Genomic DNA, 24,445 nt, shown 5'->3' on the forward strand with positions numbered 1-24,445 from the left:
GAGGTGTAGAAACATCACACAGAATAGTCCTGATGAGGTGTAGAAACATCACACTGAATAGTCCAGATGAGGTGTAGAAACATCACACTGAATAGTCCAGATGAGGTGTAGAAACATCACACTGAATAGTCCTGATGAGGTGTAGAAACATCACACTGAATAGTCCTGATGAGGTGTAGAAACATCACACAGAATAGTCCTGATGAGGTGTAGAAACATCACACTGAATAGTCCTGATGAGGTGTAGAAACATCACACTGAATAGTCCAGATGAGGTGTAGAAACATCACACTCAATAGTCCAGATGAGGTGTAGAAACATCACACTGAATAGTCCAGATGAGGTGTAGAAACATCACACTGAATAGTCCAGATGAGGTGTAGAAACATCACACTGAATAGTCCTGATGAGGTGTAGAAACATCACACTGAATAGTCCTGATGAGGTGTAGAAACATCACACTGCAGAGTCCAGATGAGGTGTAGAAACATCACACTGAATAGTCCAGATAAGGTGTAGAAACATCACACTGCAGAGTCCTGATGAGGTGTAGAAACATCACACTGAATAGTCCTGATGAGGTGTAGAAACATCACACTGCAGAGTCCAGATGAGGTGTAGAAACATCACACTGAATAGTCCAGATAAGGTGTAGAAACATCACACTGCAGAGTCCTGATGAGGTGTAGAAACATCACACTGCAGAGTCCAGATGAGGTGTAGAAACATCACACTGAATAGTCCAGATGAGGTGTAGAAACATCACACTGAATAGTCCAGATGAGGTGTAGAAACATCACACTGAATAGTCCAGATGAGGTGTAGAAACATCACACTGAATAGTCCAGATGAGGTGTAGAAACATCACACTGAATAGTCCTGATGAGGTGTAGAAACATCACACTGAATAGTCCTGATGAGGTGTAGAAACATCACACTGCAGAGTCCAGATGAGGTGTAGAAACATCACACTGAATAGTCCAGATAAGGTGTAGAAACATCACACTGCAGAGTCCTGATGAGGTGTAGAAACATCACACTGCAGAGTCCAGATGAGGTGTAGAAACATCACACTGAATAGTCCAGATGAGGTGTAGAAACATCACACTGAATAGTCCAGATGAGGTGTAGAAACATCACACTGAATAGTCCTGATGAGGTGTAGAAACATCACACTGCAGAGTCCTGATGAGGTGTAGAAACATCACACTGCAGAGTCCAGATGAGGTGTAGAAACATCACACTGAATAGTCCAGATGAGGTGTAGAAACATCACACTGAATAGTCCAGATGAGGTGTAGAAACATCACACTGAATAGTCCTGATGAGGTGTAGAAACATCACACTGAATAGTCCTGATGAGGTGTAGAAACATCACACAGAATAGTCCTGATGAGGTGTAGAAACATCACACAGAATTGTCCTGATGAGGTGTAGAAACATCACACTGAATAGTCCTGATGAGGTGTAGAAACATCACACTGCAGAGTCCAGATGAGGTGTAGAAACATCACACTGCAGAGTCCAGATGAGGTGTAGAAACATCACACTGCAGAGTCCAGATGAGGTGTAGAAACATCACACTGAATAGTCCTGATGAGGTGTAGAAACATCACACTGAATAGTCCTGATGAGGTGTAGAAACATCACACTGAATAGTCCTGATGAGGTGTAGAAACATCACACTGAATAGTCCAGATGAGGTGTAGAAACATCACACTGCAGAGTCCAGATGAGTTGTAGAAACATCACACTGCAGAGTCCAGATGAGGTGTAGAAACATCACACTGAATAGTCCTGATGAGGTGTAGAAACATCACACTAAATAGTCCAGATGAGGTGTAGAAACATCACACTGAATAGTCCTGATGAGCTGTAGAAACATCACACTGAATAGTCCAGATGAGGTGTAGAAACATCACACTGAATAGTCCTGATGAGCTGTAGAAACATCACACCGAATAGTCCTGATGAGGTGTAGAAACATCACACTTCAGAGTCTAGATGAGTTGTAGAAACATCACACTGCAGAGTCCAGATGAGGTGTAGAAACATCACACTGAATAGTCCTGATGAGGTGTAGAAACATCACACTGAATAGTCCTGATGAGGTGTAGAAACATCACACTGAATAGTCCAGATGAGGTGTAGAAACATCACACTGAATAGTCCTGATGAGCTGTAGAAACATCACACCGAATAGTCCTGATGAGGTGTAGAAACATCACACTGAATAGTCCAGATGAGGTGTAGAAACATCACACTGCAGAGTCCAGATGAGGTGTAGAAACATCACACTGCAGAGTCCAGATGAGGTGTAGAAACATCACACTGCAGAGTCCAGATGAGGTGTAGAAACATCACACTGAATAGTCCTGATGAGCTGTAGAAACATCACACTGAATAGTCCTGATGAGGTGTAGAAACATCACACTGAATAGTCCTGATGAGGTGTAGAAACATCACACTGAATAGTCCAGATGAGGTGTAGAAACATCACACTGAATAGTCCTGATGAGCTGTAGAAACATCACACCGAATAGTCCTGATGAGGTGTAGAAACATCACACTTCAGAGTCTAGATGAGCTGTAGAAACATCACACTGAATAGTCCAGATGAGGTGTAGAAACATCACACTGCAGAGTCCAGATGAGTTGTAGAAACATCACACTGCAGAGTCCAGATGAGGTGTAGAAACATCACACTGAATAGTCCTGATGAGCTGTAGAAACATCACACTGAATAGTCCTGATGAGGTGTAGAAACATCACACTGAATAGTCCTGATGAGGTGTAGAAACATCACACTGAATAGTCCAGATGAGGTGTAGAAACATCACACTGCAGAGTCCTGATGAGCTGTAGAAACATCACACCGAATAGTCCTGATGAGGTGTAGAAACATCACACTGCAGAGTCTAGATGAGCTGTAGAAACATCACACTGAATAGTCCAGATGAGGTGTAGAAACATCACACTGAATAGTCCTGGTGAGCTGTAGAAACATCACACTGAATAGTCCTGATGAGGTGTAGAAACATCACACTGCAGAGTCCAGATGAGCTGTAGAAACATCACACTGAATAGTCCAGATGAGGTGTAGAAACATCACACTGAATAGTCCTGATGAGCTGTAGAAACATCACACTGAATAGTCCTGATGAGGTGTAGAAACATCACACTGAATAGTCCAGATGAGGTGTAGAAACATCACACTGAATAGTCCAGATGAGGTGTAGAAACATCACACTGAATAGTCCAGATGAGGTGTAGAAACATCACACTGAATAGTCCTGATGAGGTGTAGAAACATCACACTGAATAGTCCAGATGAGGTGTAGAAACATCACACTGAATAGTCCTGATGAGCTGTAGAAACATCACACCGAATAGTCCTGATGAGGTGTAGAAACATCACACTTCAGAGTCTAGATGAGCTGTAGAAACATCACACTGAATAGTCCAGATGAGGTGTAGAAACATCACACTGCAGAGTCCAGATGAGTTGTAGAAACATCACACTGCAGAGTCCAGATGAGGTGTAGAAACATCACACTGAATAGTCTGATGAGCTGTAGAAACATCACACTGAATAGTCCTGATGAGGTGTAGAAACATCACACTGAATAGTCCTGATGAGGTGTAGAAACATCACACTGAATAGTCCAGATGAGGTGTAGAAACATCACACTGCAGAGTCCTGATGAGCTGTAGAAACATCACACCGAATAGTCCTGATGAGGTGTAGAAACATCACACTGCAGAGTCTAGATGAGCTGTAGAAACATCACACTGAATAGTCCAGATGAGGTGTAGAAACATCACACTGAATAGTCCTGGTGAGCTGTAGAAACATCACACTGAATAGTCCTGATGAGGTGTAGAAACATCACACTGCAGAGTCCAGATGAGCTGTAGAAACATCACACTGAATAGTCCAGATGAGGTGTAGAAACATCACACTGAATAGTCCTGATGAGCTGTAGAAACATCACACTGAATAGTCCTGATGAGGTGTAGAAACATCACACTGAATAGTCCAGATGAGGTGTAGAAACATCACACTGAATAGTCCAGATGAGGTGTAGAAACATCACACTGAATAGTCCAGATGAGGTGTAGAAACATCACACTGAATAGTCCAGATGAGGTGTAGAAACATCACACTGAATAGTCCTGATGAGGTGTAGCAACATCACACTGCAGAGTCCTGATGAGGTGTAGCAACATCACACTGCAGAGTCCAGATGAGGTGTAGCAACATCACACTGAATAGTCCAGATGAGGTGTAGAAACATCACACTGAATAGTCCAGATGAGGTGTAGAAACATCACACTGAATAGTCCAGATGAGGTGTAGAAACATCACACTGAATAGTCCAGATGAGGTGTAGAAACATCACACTGAATAGTCCAGATGAGGTGTAGAAACATCACACTGAATAGTCCAGATGAGGTTTAGAAACATCACACTGCAGAGTCCAGATGAGGTGTAGCAACATCACACTGCAGAGTCCAGATGAGGTGTAGCAACATCACACTGAATAGTCCAGATGAGGTGTAGAAACATCACACTTAATAGTTCAGATGAGGTGTAGAAACATCACACTGAATAGTCCAGATGAGGTGTAGAAACATCACACTGCAGAGTCCAGATGAGCTGTAGAAACATCACACTGAATAGTCCAGATGAGGTGTAGCAACATCACACTGCAGAGTCCAGATGAGGTGTAGCAACATCACACTAAATAGTCCAGATGAGGTGTAGCAACATCACACTGCAGAGTCCAGATGAGGTGTAGCAACATCACACTGAATAGTCCAGATGAGGTGTAGAAACATCACACTGAATAGTCCAGATGAGGTGTAGAAACATCACACTGAATAGTCCAGATGAGGTGTAGAAACATCACACTGCAGTGTCCAGATGAGGTGTAGAAACATCACACTGCAGAGTCCAGATGTTTAATGGGTAGAATAGTATAGACATTTAGCTGTAAAAATGTATTACTTTTTAATGTGGCGTGTTTTCATCTGATTGTCAAACAAATCACTTCAGAAAGTAGGCTACATGCGCACATTCGATCTATAATGAGCATCTAAAGCAGTGAACGTACCGCCATTTGATGAATTAAAAAGAAACATCTATTAAATGAAAACACCAAAAGTGTAGTAGCCTGAAGTGGTTGGCGTGTCCACTGCTGTCCACGACAGCCCCAGCTAGTCATCTCTGCCTACTCAGGTTTCCTATTTTAGATATTTTTCTGCATATAATGTTCAACATTGGTAGGCTAGCCAACCAACAGACAGGCCGACATGCAGTTTCTCTTCTGTCATTATTTGTTGCCCTAGAAGACTAATAAAAGCGGTGCTCACCAGAACAATGTATTTAATCGATAGAATGAATGCATCAATAATAAGCCTAATCTAGTTGACATCTGTAAAGTTTTCTCTTCCATTTCTGCTCGCAGAGCAAGGACGTGTAGGGACCGGGGAGAAAATGAAATAGCCTAACTCTAAAACAGCGGAAAGATTTTCCTTGGAAAATGTCTAAATGACATCAGTTTGACCCGTTTCAAGGAAATGAAAAGCTGTGAAAACAATCCAACAAGATTCTGAGAAAATGTCTGTTTTATGTGGTTGAAATAGCCTACTGTCAGCTTTTACGTCGCTGACAAAGACAGCATGTTTGCATGGTCCCTAACCGTTCATTCCATTCTCTCAAGATGCCGAAAGACATCAATCATATTTCTCCACTCCTGTTCCCTAGACAAAATTAACATTTGGTGTATAATTTTACAGCAAGAAATACTATCTTATTAGACGACATGTGAGAGTTATAGGCCTACAGTCAGTGTCCAAATTTCAGTTGCTAGAGAAGGCTAAAACTTCAGTGTCCAAATATTAATTTTCTCTTGGCTCCGCTCCAGGTGTGGTCGCTGGGCAGCGGACAGGAGCACGTGATGGACGCCATCTCCCAGTGCGAACAGGAAGTGAAGCGAAAGGGTGGACAGGAGCAGCACGCCCCCTGGCGGCTCTACTACAGGAAGGAGATCTTCACCCCGTGGCACGACTGCAAAGAGGACACCGTCAGCACAGACCTCATCTACCGACAGGTCATCAGGGGGCTACGCTTCGGAGAGTACCAGTGTGACAAGGTGATGGTAGTGTGCTATGTGGGAGGCTCTGTCACTTGATCTGGGGTGAAGTTTCCTCTAGCTACAGGTCTAGGACCAGTTTCCCCTACCCCAATCCTAACCCTCTGTCACGATCGTCGAACAGAGATGAGGACCAAGGCGCAGCGTTGCAGGCAAACATACTCTTTATTAGAGACACGATCAAAAAACAACAAAACGAAAACGTGACAGTTCACGGTCTAACACAAACCAACTAGAAACAAGATCCCACAAAAAACAAAAGGGAAAACAGACAGTTTAAATATGGCTCCCAATCAGAGACAACCACCGACAGCTGACACTCGTTGCCTCTGATTGGAAGCCACTCAGGCCAACATAGAAATACACAAACCAGAACTCCCAACATAGAAATACACCACATAGAATGACCACACCCTGGCTCAACATATAGAGTCCCAGAGCCCGGGTGTGACACACTCACAATTAGCGGGGGGGGGGGGGGGGGGAATACTGAAACTGACCCCAAGATCAACGTCTAGGGACAACCTCACCCTGCACAAAAGTCAGTCTTGAGGTAAAGTGATCTACGCCACAGGTTAATGTCCGTCTCGATGAACCACTGTAAAGGTTTGGAACATGTACCGTGATCTATAGAGTACCAGTGTGTGAAGGTAGGTAATGTGATGCTCTGTCTAGCCATGGCTGTATCCCAAACGGCACCCTATTCCCTATATAGTGCACTACTTTTGACCAAGGCTATGGGGCTCTATAAAGGGAATAGGGTGCCATTTGGGACGCAGGCTATAACTACTGTAAGGTTGCTGGGTCATATCTGGCTCGAAAGACCACTTTAAAGTCCCCTGTAGCTCAGTTGGTAGAGCATGGGTTGTGGGTTCGTTTCCCACGGGGGGACCAGTATGAAAAAAGTATGAAAAAATCAGTATGAAAAAATGTATGCACTCACTAACTGTAAGTCGCTCTGGATAAGAGCATCTGCTAAATGACTAAAATGTAATGTAAATGTAAAGGGGGAATCCGCAGTTGAAACAATAACAAACCGTCCTCCACTGTTTCAGTAAAAAAAACTGAGGGAATGGGGCTGGAGAAATGTAACCACTCTCAAATTCAAGGACTGACCATCCATGATATCAACATGATAGTTTTAACCATGTTTTGAGGATATACAGTGTTTTTTTTACATTTCCATTGTTGACCAACATTGGAGTAAATAAAACAAGCTTATATTTGGGGTTCTGACGGGGTACGACAGTTGAACTAAGCTCATGAGGCATTTATAAGTTATATTCTTCAAGAATCAATGGGAACATATCATTAATTTATAAGTCCAAAAATGTATGTAGCAACTGCAGATTGCCCCTTTAAGGGATTTGTACTGTGATCTACATTATTTGTACAGTCAAAACAAACCATTTCACAAGGCATTACATTTTAAATGAATCGTTTTGACACACAATCGCTCTTTGTTACTGTTATATTTTATCATTTTATTGCCTACTGATATCTTTCTACTGATGTCTTCCTAAAATGAAGACAAATTCCTACTGATGAATTCCTAAAGCCGAAGACAAAATTCCTACTGATGAATTCCTAAAGCCGAAGACAAATTCCTACTGATGAATTCCTAAAGCCGAAGACAAATTCCTACTGATGAATTCCTAAAGCCGAAGACAAATTCCTACGGATGTCTTCCTAAAGCCGAAGACAAATTCCTACGGATGTCTTCCTAACATTCTGACAACACATACATGTTATTCAATCATTGCATCCAAACTGCTTGTCAACGAGCGTCTGCGTAGCCAGGTGCTAAAATAGAACTTTGTTCTGTTTGTGACGCTTGACGCGCTGCAAGTCCCGCCTCCTCATTGGTTTTTTAGGAGCATATTCCCACGTGGGTGATTGAAAGATTAACTGCGGTCCACACTCCGGTCCAGTTGGTGGTGGTAATGCACCTTAAAGTTGGTTGCCAACCGCAATATAAAGTCCAAAGAAGAAGAAGCCTGAAGGAGGAGAGATTACTAGAAACTAACTCGGTTTATCCTTTTATCTGTGGATTAATTGTCGGAGTAGAGGACTCTTGTGCATTTCAGGTAAAATAACAACCCAATGTTTATATCCCAGGATAAATTAGTTATCAACAGCAAGCTAGCTAGCTAAATTGCCATGAATGTTTAATGCTTTTCGACCTGTCCCCAAATTAATATAGTTGGTTCAGAGTTCGTTTTGATATTTCAACCTGCGTGTCCTGATCGCGTCTGGTGTGGGTGGACAAAATCAACATGCGTGCAACAATGGCGCACGCACGCGCCTGGTCTAGTCAGCATGTAAGGCCGAAGACAAATTCCAACTGATATCTTCCTGAAGCCGAAAGACGAAAATTCCTACTTCTAACAAAGAAATGGGTAATAAAGTTTTTTACTTAAACTTGAACTAATGTCTCTTCTAATCTCCATTCTGTCCAGGATGACATAGTCCAGCTGTCAGCCAAACACTTCTACATCCAGTATGGATCAGACTGTAGTCTTGACAACGCTAAGACTGTAGTTCAGGACTGCATCAACTCCTCTCTTCTGGAGGCCAAGTCTCAGGACCAATGGTTACAGATGGTCAGCGCTGCCCATGCTCAGGTGAGTTGACTGATTCATTTGAGTTTATTTAACAATTTTAAAATGTAGACAGTAAATACAAACATGAGTTAGATCACTCATTAAAGGGGTTGTGGTGAATTCCATTTCAATTCAGTCAATTCAGCAAGTGAACTGAAATTCCAGTTTGAATGTTCCTCATAAAATGGGTTTAATTGAAATGAAATTACTCAAACCCTGAATATTACTTATTAACAGGCCTGAAGTCCCTGCTGGTCATAGAGACAGCTGTATTATTAACAGGCCTGAAGTCCCTGCTGGTCATAGAGACAGCTGTATTATTAACAGGCCTGAAGTCCCTGCTGGTCATAGAGACAGCTGTATTATTAACAGGCCTGTATTATTAACAGGCCTGAAGTCTCTGCTGGTCATAGAGACAGCTGTATTATTAACAGGCCTGAAGTCCCTGCTGGTCATAGAGACAGCTGTATTATTAACAGACCTGAAGTCTCTGCTGGTCATAGAGACAGCTGTATTATTAACAGGCCTGAAGTCCCTGCTGGTCATAGAGACAGCTGTATTATTAACAGGCCTGTATTATTAACAGGCCTGAAGTCTCTGCTGGTCATAGAGACAGCTGTATTATTAACAGGCCTGAAGTCCCTGCTGGTCATAGAGACAGCTGTATTATTAACAGGCCTGAAGTCTCTGCTGGTCATAGAGACAGCTGTATTATTAACAGGCCTGAAGTCCCTGCTGGTCATAGAGACAGCTGTATTATTAACAGGCCTGAAGTCCCTGCTGGTCATAGAGACAGCTGTATTATTAACAGGCCTGTATTATTAACAGGCCTGAAGTCTCTGCTGGTCATAGAGACAGCTGTATTATTAACAGGCCTGAAGTCTCTGCTGGTCATAGAGACAGCTGTATTATTAACAGACCTGAAGTCTCTGCTGGTCATAGAGACAGCTGTATTATTAACAGACCTGAAGTCTCTGCTGGTCATAGAGACAGCTGTATTATTAACAGGCCTGTATTATTAACAGGCCTGAAGTCTCTGCTGGTCATAGAGACAGCTGTATTATTAACAGGCCTGAAGTCTCTGCTGGTCATAGAGACAGCTGTATTATTAACAGACCTGAAGTCTCTGCTGGTCATAGAGACAGCTGTATTATTAACAGACCTGAAGTCTCTGCTGGTCATAGAGACAGCTGTATTATTAACAGGCCTGTATTATTAACAGGCCTGAAGTCTCTGCTGGTCATAGAGACAGCTGTATTATTAACAGTCCTGAAGTCTCTGCTGGTCATAGAGACAGCTGTATTATTAACAGGCCTGTATTATTAACAGACCTGAAGTCTCTGCTGGTCATAGAGACAGCTGTATTATTAACAGGCCTGAAGTCTCTGCTGGTCATAGAGACAGCTGTATTATTAACAGGCCTGAAGTCTCTGCTGGTCATAGAGACAGCTGTATTATTAACAGGCCTGAAGTCCCTGCTGGTCATAGAGACAGCTGTATTATTAACAGGCCTGAAGTCTCTGCTGGTCATAGAGACAGCTGTATTATTAACAGGCCTGAAGTCTCTGCTGGTCATAGAGACAGCTGTATTATTAACAGGCCTGAAGTCCCTGCTGGTCATAGAGACAGCTGTATTATTAACAGGCCTGAAGTCCCTGCTGGTCATAGAGACAGCTGTATTATTAACAGGCCTGAAGTCCCTGCTGGTCATAGAGACAGCTGTATTATTAACAGGCCTGTATTATTAACAGGCCTGAAGTCTCTGCTGGTCATAGAGACAGCTGTATTATTAACAGGCCTGAAGTCCCTGCTGGTAATAGAGACAGCTGTATTATTAACAGACCTGAAGTCTCTGCTGGTCATAGAGACAGCTGTATTATTAACAGGCCTGAAGTCCCTGCTGGTCATAGAGACAGCTGTATTATTAACAGGCCTGTATTATTAACAGGCCTGAAGTCTCTGCTGGTCATAGAGACAGCTGTATTATTAACAGGCCTGAAGTCTCTGCTGGTCATAGAGACAGCTGTATTATTAACAGGCCTGAAGTCCCTGCTGGTCATAGAGACAGCTGTATTATTAACAGGCCTGAAGTCCCTGCTGGTCATAGAGACAGCTGTATTATTAACAGGCCTGAAGTCCCTGCTGGTCATAGAGACAGCTGTATTATTAACAGGCCTGTATTATTAACAGGCCTGAAGTCTCTGCTGGTCATAGAGACAGCTGTATTATTAACAGGCCTGAAGTCCCTGCTGGTAATAGAGACAGCTGTATTATTAACAGACCTGAAGTCTCTGCTGGTCATAGAGACAGCTGTATTATTAACAGGCCTGAAGTCCCTGCTGGTCATAGAGACAGCTGTATTATTAACAGGCCTGTATTATTAACAGGCCTGAAGTCTCTGCTGGTCATAGAGACAGCTGTATTATTAACAGGCCTGAAGTCCCTGCTGGTCATAGAGACAGCTGTATTATTAACAGGCCTGAAGTCTCTGCTGGTCATAGAGACAGCTGTATTATTAACAGGCCTGAAGTCCCTGCTGGTCATAGAGACAGCTGTATTATTAACAGGCCTGAAGTCCCTGCTGGTCATAGAGACAGCTGTATTATTAACAGACCTGAAGTCTCTGCTGGTCATAGAGACAGCTGTATTATTAACAGGCCTGTATTATTAACAGGCCTGAAGTCTCTGCTGGTCATAGAGACAGCTGTATTATTAACAGGCCTGAAGTCTCTGCTGGTCATAGAGACAGCTGTATTATTAACAGACCTGAAGTCTCTGCTGGTCATAGAGACAGCTGTATTATTAACAGACCTGAAGTCTCTGCTGGTCATAGAGACAGCTGTATTATTAACAGGCCTGTATTATTAACAGGCCTGAAGTCTCTGCTGGTCATAGAGACAGCTGTATTATTAACAGTCCTGAAGTCTCTGCTGGTCATAGAGACAGCTGTATTATTAACAAGCCTGTATTATTAACAGACCTGAAGTCTCTGCTGGTCATAGAGACAGCTGTATTATTAACAGGCCTGAAGTCTCTGCTGGTCATAGAGACAGCTGTATTATTAACAGGCCTGGAGTCTCTGCTGGTCATAGAGACAGCTGTATTATTAACAGGCCTGAAGTCCCTGCTGGTCATAGAGACAGCTGTATTATTAACAGGCCTGTATTATTAACAGGCCTGAAGTCTCTGCTGGTCATAGAGACAGCTGTATTATTAACAGGCCTGAAGTCTCTGCTGGTCATAGAGACAGCTGTATTATTAACAGACCTGAAGTCTCTGCTGGTCATAGAGACAGCTGTATTATTAACAGACCTGAAGTCTCTGCTGGTCATAGAGACAGCTGTATTATTAACAGGCCTGTATTATTAACAGGCCTGAAGTCTCTGCTGGTCATAGAGACAGCTGTATTATTAACAGTCCTGAAGTCTCTGCTGGTCATAGAGACAGCTGTATTATTAACAGGCCTGTATTATTAACAGACCTGAAGTCTCTGCTGGTCATAGAGACAGCTGTATTATTAACAGGCCTGAAGTCTCTGCTGGTCATAGAGACAGCTGTATTATTAACAGGCCTGAAGTCTCTGCTGGTCATAGAGACAGCTGTATTATTAATAGGCCTGAAGTCTCTGCTGGTCATAGAGACAGCTGTATTATTAACAGTCCTGAAGTCTCTGCTGGTCATAGAGACAGCTGTATTATTAACAGTCCTGAAGTCTCTGCTGGTCATAGAGACAGCTGTATTATTAACAGTCCTGAAGTCTCTGCTGGTCATAGAGACAGCTGTATTATTAACAGGCCTGAAGTCTCTGCTGGTCATAGAGACAGCTGTATTATTAACAGTCCTGAAGTCTCTGCTGGTCATAGAGACAGCTGTATTATTAACAGGCCTGAAGTCCCTGCTGGTCATAGAGACAGCTGTATTATTAACAGTCCTAAGTCTCTGCTGGTCATAGAGACAGCTGTATTATTAACAGGCCTGAAGTCTCTGCTGGTCATAGAGACAGCTGTATTATTAACAGTCCTGAAGTCTCTGCTGGTCATAGAGACAGCTGTATTATTAACAGGCCTGAAGTCCCTGCTGGTCATAGAGACAGCTGTATTATTAACAGGCCTGAAGTCTCTGCTGGTCATAGAGACAGCTGTATTATTAACAGGCCTGAAGTCTCTGCTGGTCATAGAGACAGCTGTATTATTAACAGGCCTGTATTATTAACAGGCCTGAAGTCTCTGCTGGTCATAGAGACAGCTGTATTATTAACAGGCCTGAAGTCCCTGCTGGTCATAGAGACAGCTGTATTATTAACAGGCCTGAAGTCTCTGCTGGTCATAGAGACAGCTGTATTATTAACAGGCCTGAAGTCCCTGCTGGTCATAGAGACAGCTGTATTATTAACAGTCCTGAAGTCTCTGCTGGTCATAGAGACAGCTGTATTATTAACAGACCTGAAGTCTCTGCTGGTCATAGAGACAGCTGTATTATTAACAGGCCTGAAGTCTCTGCTGGTCATAGAGACAGCTGTATTATTAACAGGCCTGAAGTCTCTGCTGGTCATAGAGACAGCTGTATTATTAACAGGCCTGAAGTCTCTGCTGGTCATAGAGACAGCTGTATTATTAACAGGCCTGAAGTCTCTGCTGGTCATAGAGACAGCTGTATTATTAACAGGCCTGAAGTCTCTGCTGGTCATAGAGACAGCTGTATTATTAACAGGCCTGAAGTCTCTGCTGGTCATAGAGACAGCTGTATTATTAACAGGCCTGAAGTCTCTGCTGGTCATAGAGACAGATGTATTATTAACAGGCCTGAAGTCTCTGCTGGTCATAGAGACAGCTGTATTATTAACAGGCCTGAAGTCTCTGCTGGTCATAGAGACAGCTGTATTATTAACAGGCCTGTATTATTAACAGGCCTGAAGTCTCTGCTGGTCATAGAGACAGCTGTATTATTAACAGGCCTGAAGTCTCTGCTGGTCATAGAGACAGCTGTATTATTAACAGACCTGAAGTCTCTGCTGGTCATAGAGACAGCTGTATTATTAACAGGCCTGAAGTCTCTGCTGGTCATAGAGACAGCTGTATTATTAACAGACCTGAAGTCTCTGCTGGTCATAGAGACAGCTGTATTATTAACAGGCCTGTATTATTAACAGGCCTGAAGTCCCTGCTGGTCATAGAGACAGCTGTATTATTAACAGGCCTGAAGTCCCTGCTGGTCATAGAGACAGCTGTATTATTAACAGGCCTGAAGTCTCTGCTGGTCATAGAGACAGCTGTATTATTAACAGGCCTGAAGTCTCTGCTGGTCATAGAGACAGCTGTATTATTAACAGGCCTGAAGTCTCTGCTGGTCATAGAGACAGCTGTATGGATGAATAGTATAGTTTCCGTCTCGACTGTGTGCTGTCTAATGTTGCTCTGTCTGCCATATACCAGGGTCCGTATGTCAACTCCAGGCAGAAAGCAGCAGATGTGAAGGCTGAGGTGGTAGACTACGCTCGCCAGAAGTGGCCTATGTTCTTCTCACGGTTCTTCGAGGCCGCCAGGTTCTCAGGTAAACACAATGACCAAGTCCCAAATAGCACCCTACTCCCTATATATTGCACTACTTTTGACCGGGGCCCATAGGGGAAAATATATAGGAAATAGGGTGCCATTTGGAACACACACAGTTTTCCAATACAATCTCACTTTCCTCATAAAACTGCAGTAACTGGCTGATCCGTTAGTGCAGCATAGTATCATCTCTTCTATGTGAAGACTGCTACGGTATGTAGAATCTCTGATTTCTGTTTATATAGCTACGACCGTACGGTATGTAGAATCTCTGATTTCTGTTTATATAGCTACGACCGTACGGTATGTAGAATCTCTGATTTCTGTTTATATAGCTACGACCGTACCGTATGTAGAATCTCTGATTTCTGTTTATATAGCTACGACCGTACGGTATGTAGAATCTCTGATTTCTGTTTATATAGCTACGACCGTACGGTATGGAGAATCTCTGATTTCTGTTTATATAGCTACGACCGTACGGTATGTAGAATCTCTGATTTCTGTTTATATAGCTACGACCGTACGGTATGTAGAATCTCTGATTTCTGTTTATATAGCTACGACCGTACCGTATGTAGAATCTCTGATTTCTGTTTATATAGCTACGACCGTACGGTATGTAGAATCTCTGATTTCTGTTTATATAGCTACGACCGTACGGTATGGAGAATCTCTGATTTCTGTTTATATAGCTACGACCGTACGGTATGTAGAATCTCTGATTTCTGTTTATATAGCTACGACCGTACGGTATGTAGAATCTCTGATTTCTGTTTATATAGCTACGACCGTACGGTATGTAGAATCTCTGATTTCTGTTTATATAGCTACGACCGTACGGTATGGAGAATCTCTGATTTCTGTTTATATAGCTACGACCGTACGGTATGGAGAATCTCTGATTTCTGTTTATATAGCTACGACCGTACGGTATGTAGAATCTCTGATTTCTGTTTTTATAGCTACGACCGTACCGTATGTAGAATCTCTGATTTCTGTTTATATAGCTACGACCGTACGGTATGTAGAATCTCTTGATTTCTGTTTATATAGCTACGACCGTACGGTATGTAGAATCTCTGATTTCTGTTTATATAGCTACGACCGTACGGTATGGAGAATCTCTGATTTCTGTTTATATAGCTACGACCGTACGGTATGTAGAATCTCTGATTTCTGTTTATATAGCTACGACCGTACGGTATGTAGAATCTCTGATTTCTGTTTTTATAGCTACGACCGTACGGTATGTAGAATCTCTGATTTCTGTTTATATAGCTACGACCGTACGGTATGTAGAATCTCTGATTTCTGTTTATATAGCTACGACCGTACGGTATGCAGAATATCTGATTTCTGTTTATATAGCTACGACCGTACGGTATGTAGAATATCTGATTTCTGTTTATATAGCTACGACCGTACGGTATGTAGAATCTCTGATTTCTGTTTATATAGCTACGACCGTACGGTATGCAGAATATCTGATTTCTGTTTATATAGCTACGACCGTACGGTATGTAGAATCTCTGATTTCTGTTTATATAGCTACGACCGTACGGTATGTAGAATCTCTGATTTCTGTTTATATAGCTACGACCGTACGGTATGTAGAATCTCTGATTTCTGTTTATATAGCTACGACCGTACGGTATGTAGAATCTCTGATTTCTGTTTATATAGCTACGACCGTACGGTATGTAGAATCTCTGATTTCTGTTTATATAGCTACGACCGTACGGTATGTAGAATCTCTGATTTCTGTTTATATAGCTACGACCGTACGGTATGTAGAATCTCTGATTTCTGTTTATATAGCTACGACCGTACGGTATGTAGAATCTCTGATTTCTGTTTATATAGCTACGACCGTACGGTATGTAGAATCTCTGATTTCTGTTTATATAGCTACGACCGTACGGTATGTAGAATCTCTGATTTCTGTTTATATAGCTACGACCGTACGGTATGTAGAATCTCTGATTTCTGTTTATATAGCTACGACCGTACGGTATGTAGAATCTCTGATTTCTGTTTATATAGCTACGACTGCTACGGTATGGAGAATCTCTGATTTCTGTTTATATAGCTACGACCGTACAGTATGGAGAATCTCTGATTTCTGTTTATATAGCTACGACTGCTACGGTATGGAGAATCTCTGATTTCTGTTTATATAGCTACGACCGTACGGTATGTAGAATCTCTGATTTCTGTTTATATAGCTACGACCGTACGGTATGGAGAATCTCTGATTTCTGTTTATATAGCTACGACCGTACGGTATGTAGAATCTCTGATTTCTGTTTATATAGCTACGACCGTACGGTATGGAGAATCTCTGATTTCTGTTTATATAGCTACGACCGTACGGTATGTAGAATCTCTGATTTCTGTTTATATAGCTACGACCGTACGGTATGTAGAATCTCTGATTTCTGTTTATATAGCTACGACCGTACGGTATGTAGAATCTCTGATTTCTGTTTTTATAGCTACGACCGTACCGTATGTAGAATCTCTGATTTCTGTTTATATAGCTACGACCGTACGGTATGTAGAATCTCTGATTTCTGTTTATATAGCTACGACCGTACGGTATGCAGAATATCTGATTTCTGTTTATATAGCTACGACCGTACGGTATGTAGAATCTCTGATTTCTGTTTATATAGCTACGACCGTACGGTATGTAGAATCTCTGATTTCTGTTTATATAGCTACGACCGTACGGTATGTAGAATCTCTGATTTCTGTTTTTATAGCTACGACCGTACCGTATGTAGAATCTCTGATTTCTGTTTATATAGCTACGACCGTACGGTATGTAGAATCTCTGATTTCTGTTTATATAGCTACGACCGTACGGTATGCAGAATATCTGATTTCTGTTTATATAGCTACGACCGTACGGTATGTAGAATCTCTGATTTCTGTTTATATAGCTACGACCGTACGGTATGTAGAATCTCTGATTTCTGTTTATATAGCTACGACCGTACGGTATGCAGAATATCTGATTTCTGTTTATATAGCTACGACCGTACGGTATGTAGAATCTCTGATTTCTGTTTATATAGCTACGACCGTACGGTATGTAGAATCTCTGATTTCTGTTTATATAGCTACGACCGTACGGTATGTAGAATCTCTGATTTCTGTTTATATAGCTACGACCGTACGGTATGTAGAATCTCTGATTTCTGTTTATATAGCTACGACCGTACGGTATGTAGAATCTCTGATTTCTGTTTATATAGCTACGACCGTACGGTATGTAGAATCTCTGATTTCTGTTTATATAGCTACGACCGTACGGTATGTAGAATCTCTGATTTCTGTTTATATAGCTACGACCGTACGGTATGTAGAATCTCTGATTTCTGTTTATATAGCTACGACCGTACGGTATGTAGAATCTCTGATTTCTGTTTATATAGCTACGACCGTACGGTATGTAGAATCTCTGATTTCTGTTTATATAGCTACGACCGTACGGTATGTAGAATCTCTGATTTCTGTTTATATAGCTACGACCGTACGGTATGTAGAATCTCTGATTTCTGTTTATATAGCTACGACTGCTACGGTATGGAGAATCTCTGATTTCTGTTTATATAGCTACGACCGTACAGTATGGAGAATCTCTGATTTCTGTTTATATAGCTACGACTGCTACGGTATGGAGAATCTCTGATTTCTGTTTATACATTTACATTTTTACATTTTAGTCATTTAGCAGACGCTCTTAACCAGAGCGACTTACAGGAGCAATTAGGGTTAAGTGCCTTGCTCAAGGGCACATTAACGTCATTTAGCAGACGCTCTTAGCCAGAGCGACTCACAAATTGGTGCGTTCACCCTATAGCCAGTGGGATAACCACTTTACAATTTGGGGGGGGGGGGGGGGGTTAGAAGGAATACTTTATCCTATCCCAGGTATTCCTTAAAGAGGTGGGGTTTCAAATGTCTCCGGAAGGTGGTGAGTGACTCCGCTGTACTGGCGTCGTGAGGGAGCTTGTTCCACCATTGGGGTGCCAGAGCAGCGAACAGTTTTGACTGGGCTGAGCGGGAGCTATGCTTCCGCAGAGGAAGGGGAGCCAGCAGGCCAGAGGTGGATGAACGCAATGTCCTCGTTTGGGTGTAGGGACTGATCAGAGCCTGAAGGTACAGAGGTGCCGTTCCCCTCACTGCTCCATAGGCAAGCACCATGGTCTTGTAGCGGATGCGAGCTTCAACTGGAAGCCAGTGGAGTGTGCGGAGGAGGGGGGTGACGTGAGAGAACTTGGGAAGGTTGAACACCAGACGGGCTGCGGCATTCTGGATGAGTTGTAGGGGTTTAATGGCACAGGCAGGGAGCCCAGCCAACAGCGAGTTGCAGTAGTCCAGACGGGAGATGACAAGTGCCTGGACCAGGACCTGCGCCGCTTCCTGTGTAAGGCAGGGTCGCACTCTCCGAATGTTGTAGAGCATGAACCTGCAGGAGCGGGTCACCGCCTTGATGTTGGCGGAGAACGACAGGGTGTTGTCCAGGGTCACGCCTAGGCTCTTCGCACTCTGGGAGGAGGACACAGCGGAGTTGTCAACCGTGATGGCGAGATCATGGAACGGGCAGTCCTTCCCCGGGAGGAAGAGCAGCTCCGTCTTGCCAGGGTTCAGCTTGAGGTGGTGATCCGTCATCCATACTGATATGTCTGCCAGACATGCAGAGATGCGATTCGCCACCTGGTTATCAGAAGGGGGAAAGGAGAAGATTAGTTGTGTATCGTCAGCGTAGCAATGATAGGAAAGGCCATGTGAGGATATGACAGAGCCAAGTGACTTGGTGTATAGGGAGAAAAGGAGAGGGCCCAGAACCGATCCCTGGGGGACACCAGTGGTGAGAGCACGTGGTGCGGAGACAGCTTCCCGCCACGCCACTTGGTAGGAGCGACCGGTCAGGTAGGACGCAATCCAGGAGTGAGCCGCGCCGGAGATGCCCATCTCGGAGAGGGTGGAGAGGAGGATCTGATGGTTCACAGTATCAAAGGCAGCAGACAGGTCTAGAAGGACAAGAGCAGAGGAGAGAGAGTTAGCTTTAGCAGTGCGGAGAGTCTCCGTGACACAGAGAAGAGCAGTCTCAGTTGAATGACCAGTCCTGAAACCTGATTGGTTTGGATCAAGAAGGTCATTCTGAGAGAGATAGCAAGAGAGTTGGCTAAAGACGGCACGCTCAATAGTTTTGGAAAGAAAAGAAAGAAGGGATACTGGTCTGTAGTTGTTGACATCAGTGGGGTCGAGTGTTGGTTTTTTGAGAAGGGGAGTAACTCTCGCTCTCTTGAAGACGGAAGGGACATGGCCAGCGGTCAAGGATGAGTTGATCAGCGAGGTGAGGTAGGGGAGAAGGTCACCGGAGATGGTCTGGAGAAGGGAGGAGGGGATGGGGTCAAGCGGGCAGGTTGTTGGGCGGCCTGCAGTCACAAGTCGCAGGATTTTATCTGGAGAGAGAGGGGAGAAAGAAGTCAAAGCATAGGGTAGGGCAGTGTGAGCAGGACCAGCAGTGTCATTAGACTTAACAAACGAGGATCGGATGTCGTCAACCTTCTTTTCAAAGTGGTTGACGAAGTCATCCACAGAGAGAGAGGAGCGGGGGAGGGGGGGGGGGGGAGGATTCAGGAGGGAGGAAAATGTGGCAAAGAGCTTCCTAGGGTTAGAGGCAGATGCTTGAAATTTAGAGTGGTAGAAGGTGGCCTTAGCAGCAGAAACAGATGAAGAAAATGTAGAGAGGAGGGAGTGAAAAGATGCCAGGTCGGCAGGGAGTTTAGTTTTCTTCCATTTCCGCTCCGCTGCCCGGAGCTCTGTTCTGTGAGCTCGCAATGAGTCATCAAGCCACGGAGCTGGAGGGGAGGACCGAGCCGGCCGGGAGGATAGGGGACACAGAGAGTCAAAGGATGCAGAAAGGGAGGAGAGGAGGGTTGAGGAGGCAGAATCAGGAGATTGGAGGGAGAAGGATTGAGCAGAGGGAAGAGATGATAGGATGGAAGAGGAGAGAGTAGTGGGAGAGAGAGAGCGAAGGTTGCGGCGGCGCATTACCATCTGTGTAGGGGCAGAGTGAGTAGTGTGGGAGGAGAGTGAGAGAGAAAAGGAAACAAAGTAGTGGTCGGAGACATGGAGGGGAGTTGCAGTGAGATTAGTAGAGGAGCAGCATCTAGTGAAGATGAGGTCAAGCGTATTGCCTGCCTTGTGAGTAGGGGGGGACGGTGAGAGGGTGAGGTCAAAAGAGGAGAGGAGTGGAAAGAAGGAGGCAGAGAGAAATGAGTCAAATGTGGACATAGGGAGGTTGAAATCCCCCAAAACTGTGAGGGGTGAGCCATCCTCAGGGAAGGAACTTATCAAGGCGTCAAGCTCATTGATGAACTCTCCAAGGGAACCTGGAGGGCGATAGATGACAAGGATATTAAGCTTAAATGGGCTAGTGACTGTGACAGCATGGAATTCAAATGAGGAGATAGACAGATGGGTTAGGGGAAAAATTGAGAATGTCCACTTGGGAGAGATGAGGATTCCTGTACCACCACCCCTCTGACCAGATGCTCTCGGGGTATGCGAGAACACATGGTCAGACGAGGAGAGAGCAGTAGGAGTAGCGGTGTTTTCAGTGGTGATCCATGTTTCCGTCAGCGCCAGGAAGTCGAGGGACTGGAGGTTGGCATAGGCTGGGATGAAGTCAGCTTTGTTGGCAGCAGAACGGCAGTTCCAGAGGCTGCCTGCGACCTGGAACTCCACGTGGGTGGTGCGTGCAGGGACCACCAGGTTGGAGAGGCAGCAGCCACGCGGTGTGGTGCGTTTGTGTAGCCTGTGCAGAGAGGAGAGAACAGGGATAGGCAGAGGCATAGTTGACAGGCTGTAGCAAATGGCTACAAAAATGCAGAGGAGATCGGAATGAAATGGACTAAGCATCTGGGAGCGGAGAGAGCAGGGCCTCCCTCACCAAAAACTTCTACCTCAGAAACTAAAATTGTTTCACTGAACCACCCGAACAAAAAACTCTCCCAACTTCCGCCTTTGGAAATCAGAATTGTTGTGAACCACAGCGGTTCAATGTTTAAAGGAATAGACTCAACCCACTTTGTTCAGCTAGCCAACTATGACACCATAGCCAACTAGCAGACTAGCATCCAATAACAATAACACACCGTTTAGCACCAACACTTGGTCACAACAAACCACCAATAATGTGATAACACACTAAACAGATCATTCGTGTCTGTGTCAAGTTCCTTTCATGACGCAGCAATGATTAGACGTTGGCTAGCTAGGACAAGTATATTGTGGTTAGCTACTACAGTACAGCCAGCTGGTCATGTTGGGTAGCTAGCAATGGCCACTGTGTTGACTCTGTTTGAAGAACGGCTAGCTAGCTAGCTTCGTGCTACAGCCGGCACGGCCGAGGACACTGCCAAGACACAGTAACTACCCACAACAACCCACGAAGCCTAGCTATGACGCCGTAGCCAACCTGCAAGCTAGCATCCATTAACACACAACTTAGCATCAACACCTGGCCACAACAAACTGCCAAGAGTGTGTCAGCACACCAAACAGACAATTCAAGTCCGTGTCGAGTTCCCTTCACAACGCAGCAAAAAATAAAATAAAAAATTAAACGTTGGAACCAGCTCTCCAGCGTTGCTAATCGTTACCAGTAGCTACCCGCTAGCTAGCTAGCCTCGTGCCTCGATGCTAACCTACAACTACCCACGGAAACCTACAATAACAACAACACCAACCTACAATAAATACAATACCTAACTACAGCTAACTACCTACCTACGATCTAATACATGGTTAAGCAAAAGTTAAACGTTGGCTAGGACTACATTACCATTGGAACCAGCTCTCCAGCGTTGCTAATCGTTACCTGTAGCTACCCGCTAGCTAGCTAGCCTCGTGCCTCGATACCAACCCACAATTACCCACGGAAACCTACAATAACAACAATACTAACCTACAGTAAATACAATACCTAACTACAGCTAACTACCTACCTACGATCTAATACATGGTTAAGCAAAAGTTAAACGTTGGCTAGGACTACATTACCATTGGAACCAGCTCTCCAGCGTTGCTAATCGTTACCAGTAGCTACCCGCTAGCTAGCTAGCCTCGTGCCTCGATACTAACCCACAATTACCCACGGAAACCTACAATAACAACAATACTAACCTACAATAAATACAATACTTAACTACAGCTAACTACCTACCTACGATCTAACACATGGTTAAGCTTTACTCAACACTACATGTAGCTTACCTCCTGCTTACCTCCAGCCAGAGAAAAACACGACCTCTACACAACCTATGTCTAAGAAAAAAAATGTGTTTATATAGCTACGACCGTACGGTATGTAGAATCTCTGATTTCTGTTTATATAGCTACGACCGTACGGTATGGAGAATCTCTGATTTCTGTTTATATAGCTACGACCGTACGGTATGTAGAATCTCTGATTTCTGTTTATATAGCTACGACCGTACGGTATGTAGAATCTCTGATTTCTGTTTATATAGCTACGACTGCTACGGTATGGAGAATCTCTGATTTCTGTTTATATAGCTACGACCGTACGGTATGTAGAATCTCTGATTTCTGTTTATATAGCTACGACCGTACGGTATGCAGAATCTCTGATTTCTGTTTATATAGCTACGACCGTACGGTATGGAGAATATCTGATTTCTGTTTATATAGCTACGACCGTACCGTATGTAGAATCTCTGATTTCTGTGGGATTATGACATAGGGTTTACAGTCACCTGTGTGTTCCACCACTCCCTGTAGCCACAGGTCACAGCAGAGCATGTGCCCTTGAGCAAGGCACTTAACCCTAATTGCTCCTGTAAGTCGCTCTGGATAAGAGCGTCTGCTAAATGACTAAAATGTAAAAATGTAAATGTAAATGCAGAGCCAAAGTGCAAGTCATGCTTTAGTTTCCCCCTAGAGGTCAAAACGTGTACAGTAGTTTACACATTTAGAGTGTGTCCCAAATTGCACCCTTTTCCCTATGTAGTGCACTACTTTTGACCAGAGCTCTATGGGTCCATTGCAGAGCTGCTGTATCCCTATGGACCCTGGGTAAAAAAATAGTGCACTACATAGGGAATAGGGTGCAATTTGGGACGTAACCATATTGGTTATACCATAGGGCTCTGGTCAAAAGTAGTGCACTATATAGGGAATAGGGTGCCATTCTCTGGTCTAAAGTAGTGCACTATGTAGGGAATAGGGTGCCATTCTCTGGTCTAAAGTAGTTTACTATATAGGGAATAGGGTGCCATTTGGGATGCATCCATTCTGTTTATTGTGCTGTTTACCCACTGATGCATATTCCCAGGTCCTGCGCTGCCTAAAAACCAGTTCATTGTGGCGATCAACTGGACAGGCATCACCTTCCTGGATGAGAAGGAGAGGAGGCTGCTGCAGCTCTCCTACCCAGAGGTCACTGGGGTCAACACCATGAGGTACAGGAAGATAGGTCAAAGGTCATAGTTACAGGCGTGCACAGTGGTTGGGAGCATGGAGTTTAGTGGGACTGAAAGGGTCAATCTGCAATTCAGACAACAACAAAGCTGGCATCCCACCACTTTTTGGTTAAACAGCTGCAGCATAGGGCTGGAGACATTTTACCACTCACAAATTCCTAGACAGAGCTACGGATGCAAGGACTGACCATCCGTGATCTGTCTTGTGGTATTGATTCCTCTCCTTCCCTCAGGGAGGGCAAGGCGTTTGGCCAGTCTGTGAGTCTCCTGACTCTGAAGGGAGACTTCTCTCTGAATGCAGCGATGGCTGGGAACATAGCGGAGCTGGTGCATCTGTTCCTGGGAGGACTGAGGGAACGCTCCCAGTACGCTGTGGCGCTGCAGGAGGTCAACCAAGGTTAGTCAGACACAACACCCAACTAATGATTTAGAGACGTTACTTTTCTTTTGCAAACTTTAATCAAGTTGTACATATATATATATACCGTATATATATATTTTAAAGTATACTGAAAAGAGTAGTATGTCAGCTGTATTCATTAGTCTCTCTCTCTCTCTCTCTCTCTCTCTCTCTCTCTCTCTCTCTCTCTCTCTCTCTCTCTCTC

The 24,445-nt window shown here is 43.9% G+C and overlaps 1 protein-coding gene across 1 annotated transcript in view; it reads left to right on the top strand.

Annotated features, from left to right (window-relative positions):
* LOC311137613 (unconventional myosin-VIIa-like) overlaps positions 1 to 24,242 on the top strand; it is a gene marked incomplete at both ends in the record, with an annotated part of 82,026 nt that extends 57,784 nt beyond the window's left edge. Inside the window, 5 exons of the mRNA XM_084172115.1 lie at positions 5,931 to 6,158; positions 8,618 to 8,782; positions 14,194 to 14,311; positions 23,693 to 23,819; positions 24,074 to 24,242. Of these exons, the coding sequence (XP_084028241.1) occupies positions 5,931 to 6,158; positions 8,618 to 8,782; positions 14,194 to 14,311; positions 23,693 to 23,819; positions 24,074 to 24,242 (807 nt within the window). The remainder of the gene's footprint in view (positions 1 to 5,930; positions 6,159 to 8,617; positions 8,783 to 14,193; positions 14,312 to 23,692; positions 23,820 to 24,073) is intronic.
* Positions 24,243 to 24,445: the final 203 nt, after the last annotated feature.

This window comes from Coregonus lavaretus (genome assembly GCF_964263955.1).
Source record: "Coregonus lavaretus genome assembly, chromosome: 11".
Classification (NCBI taxonomy): domain Eukaryota; kingdom Metazoa; phylum Chordata; class Actinopteri; order Salmoniformes; family Salmonidae; genus Coregonus; species Coregonus lavaretus.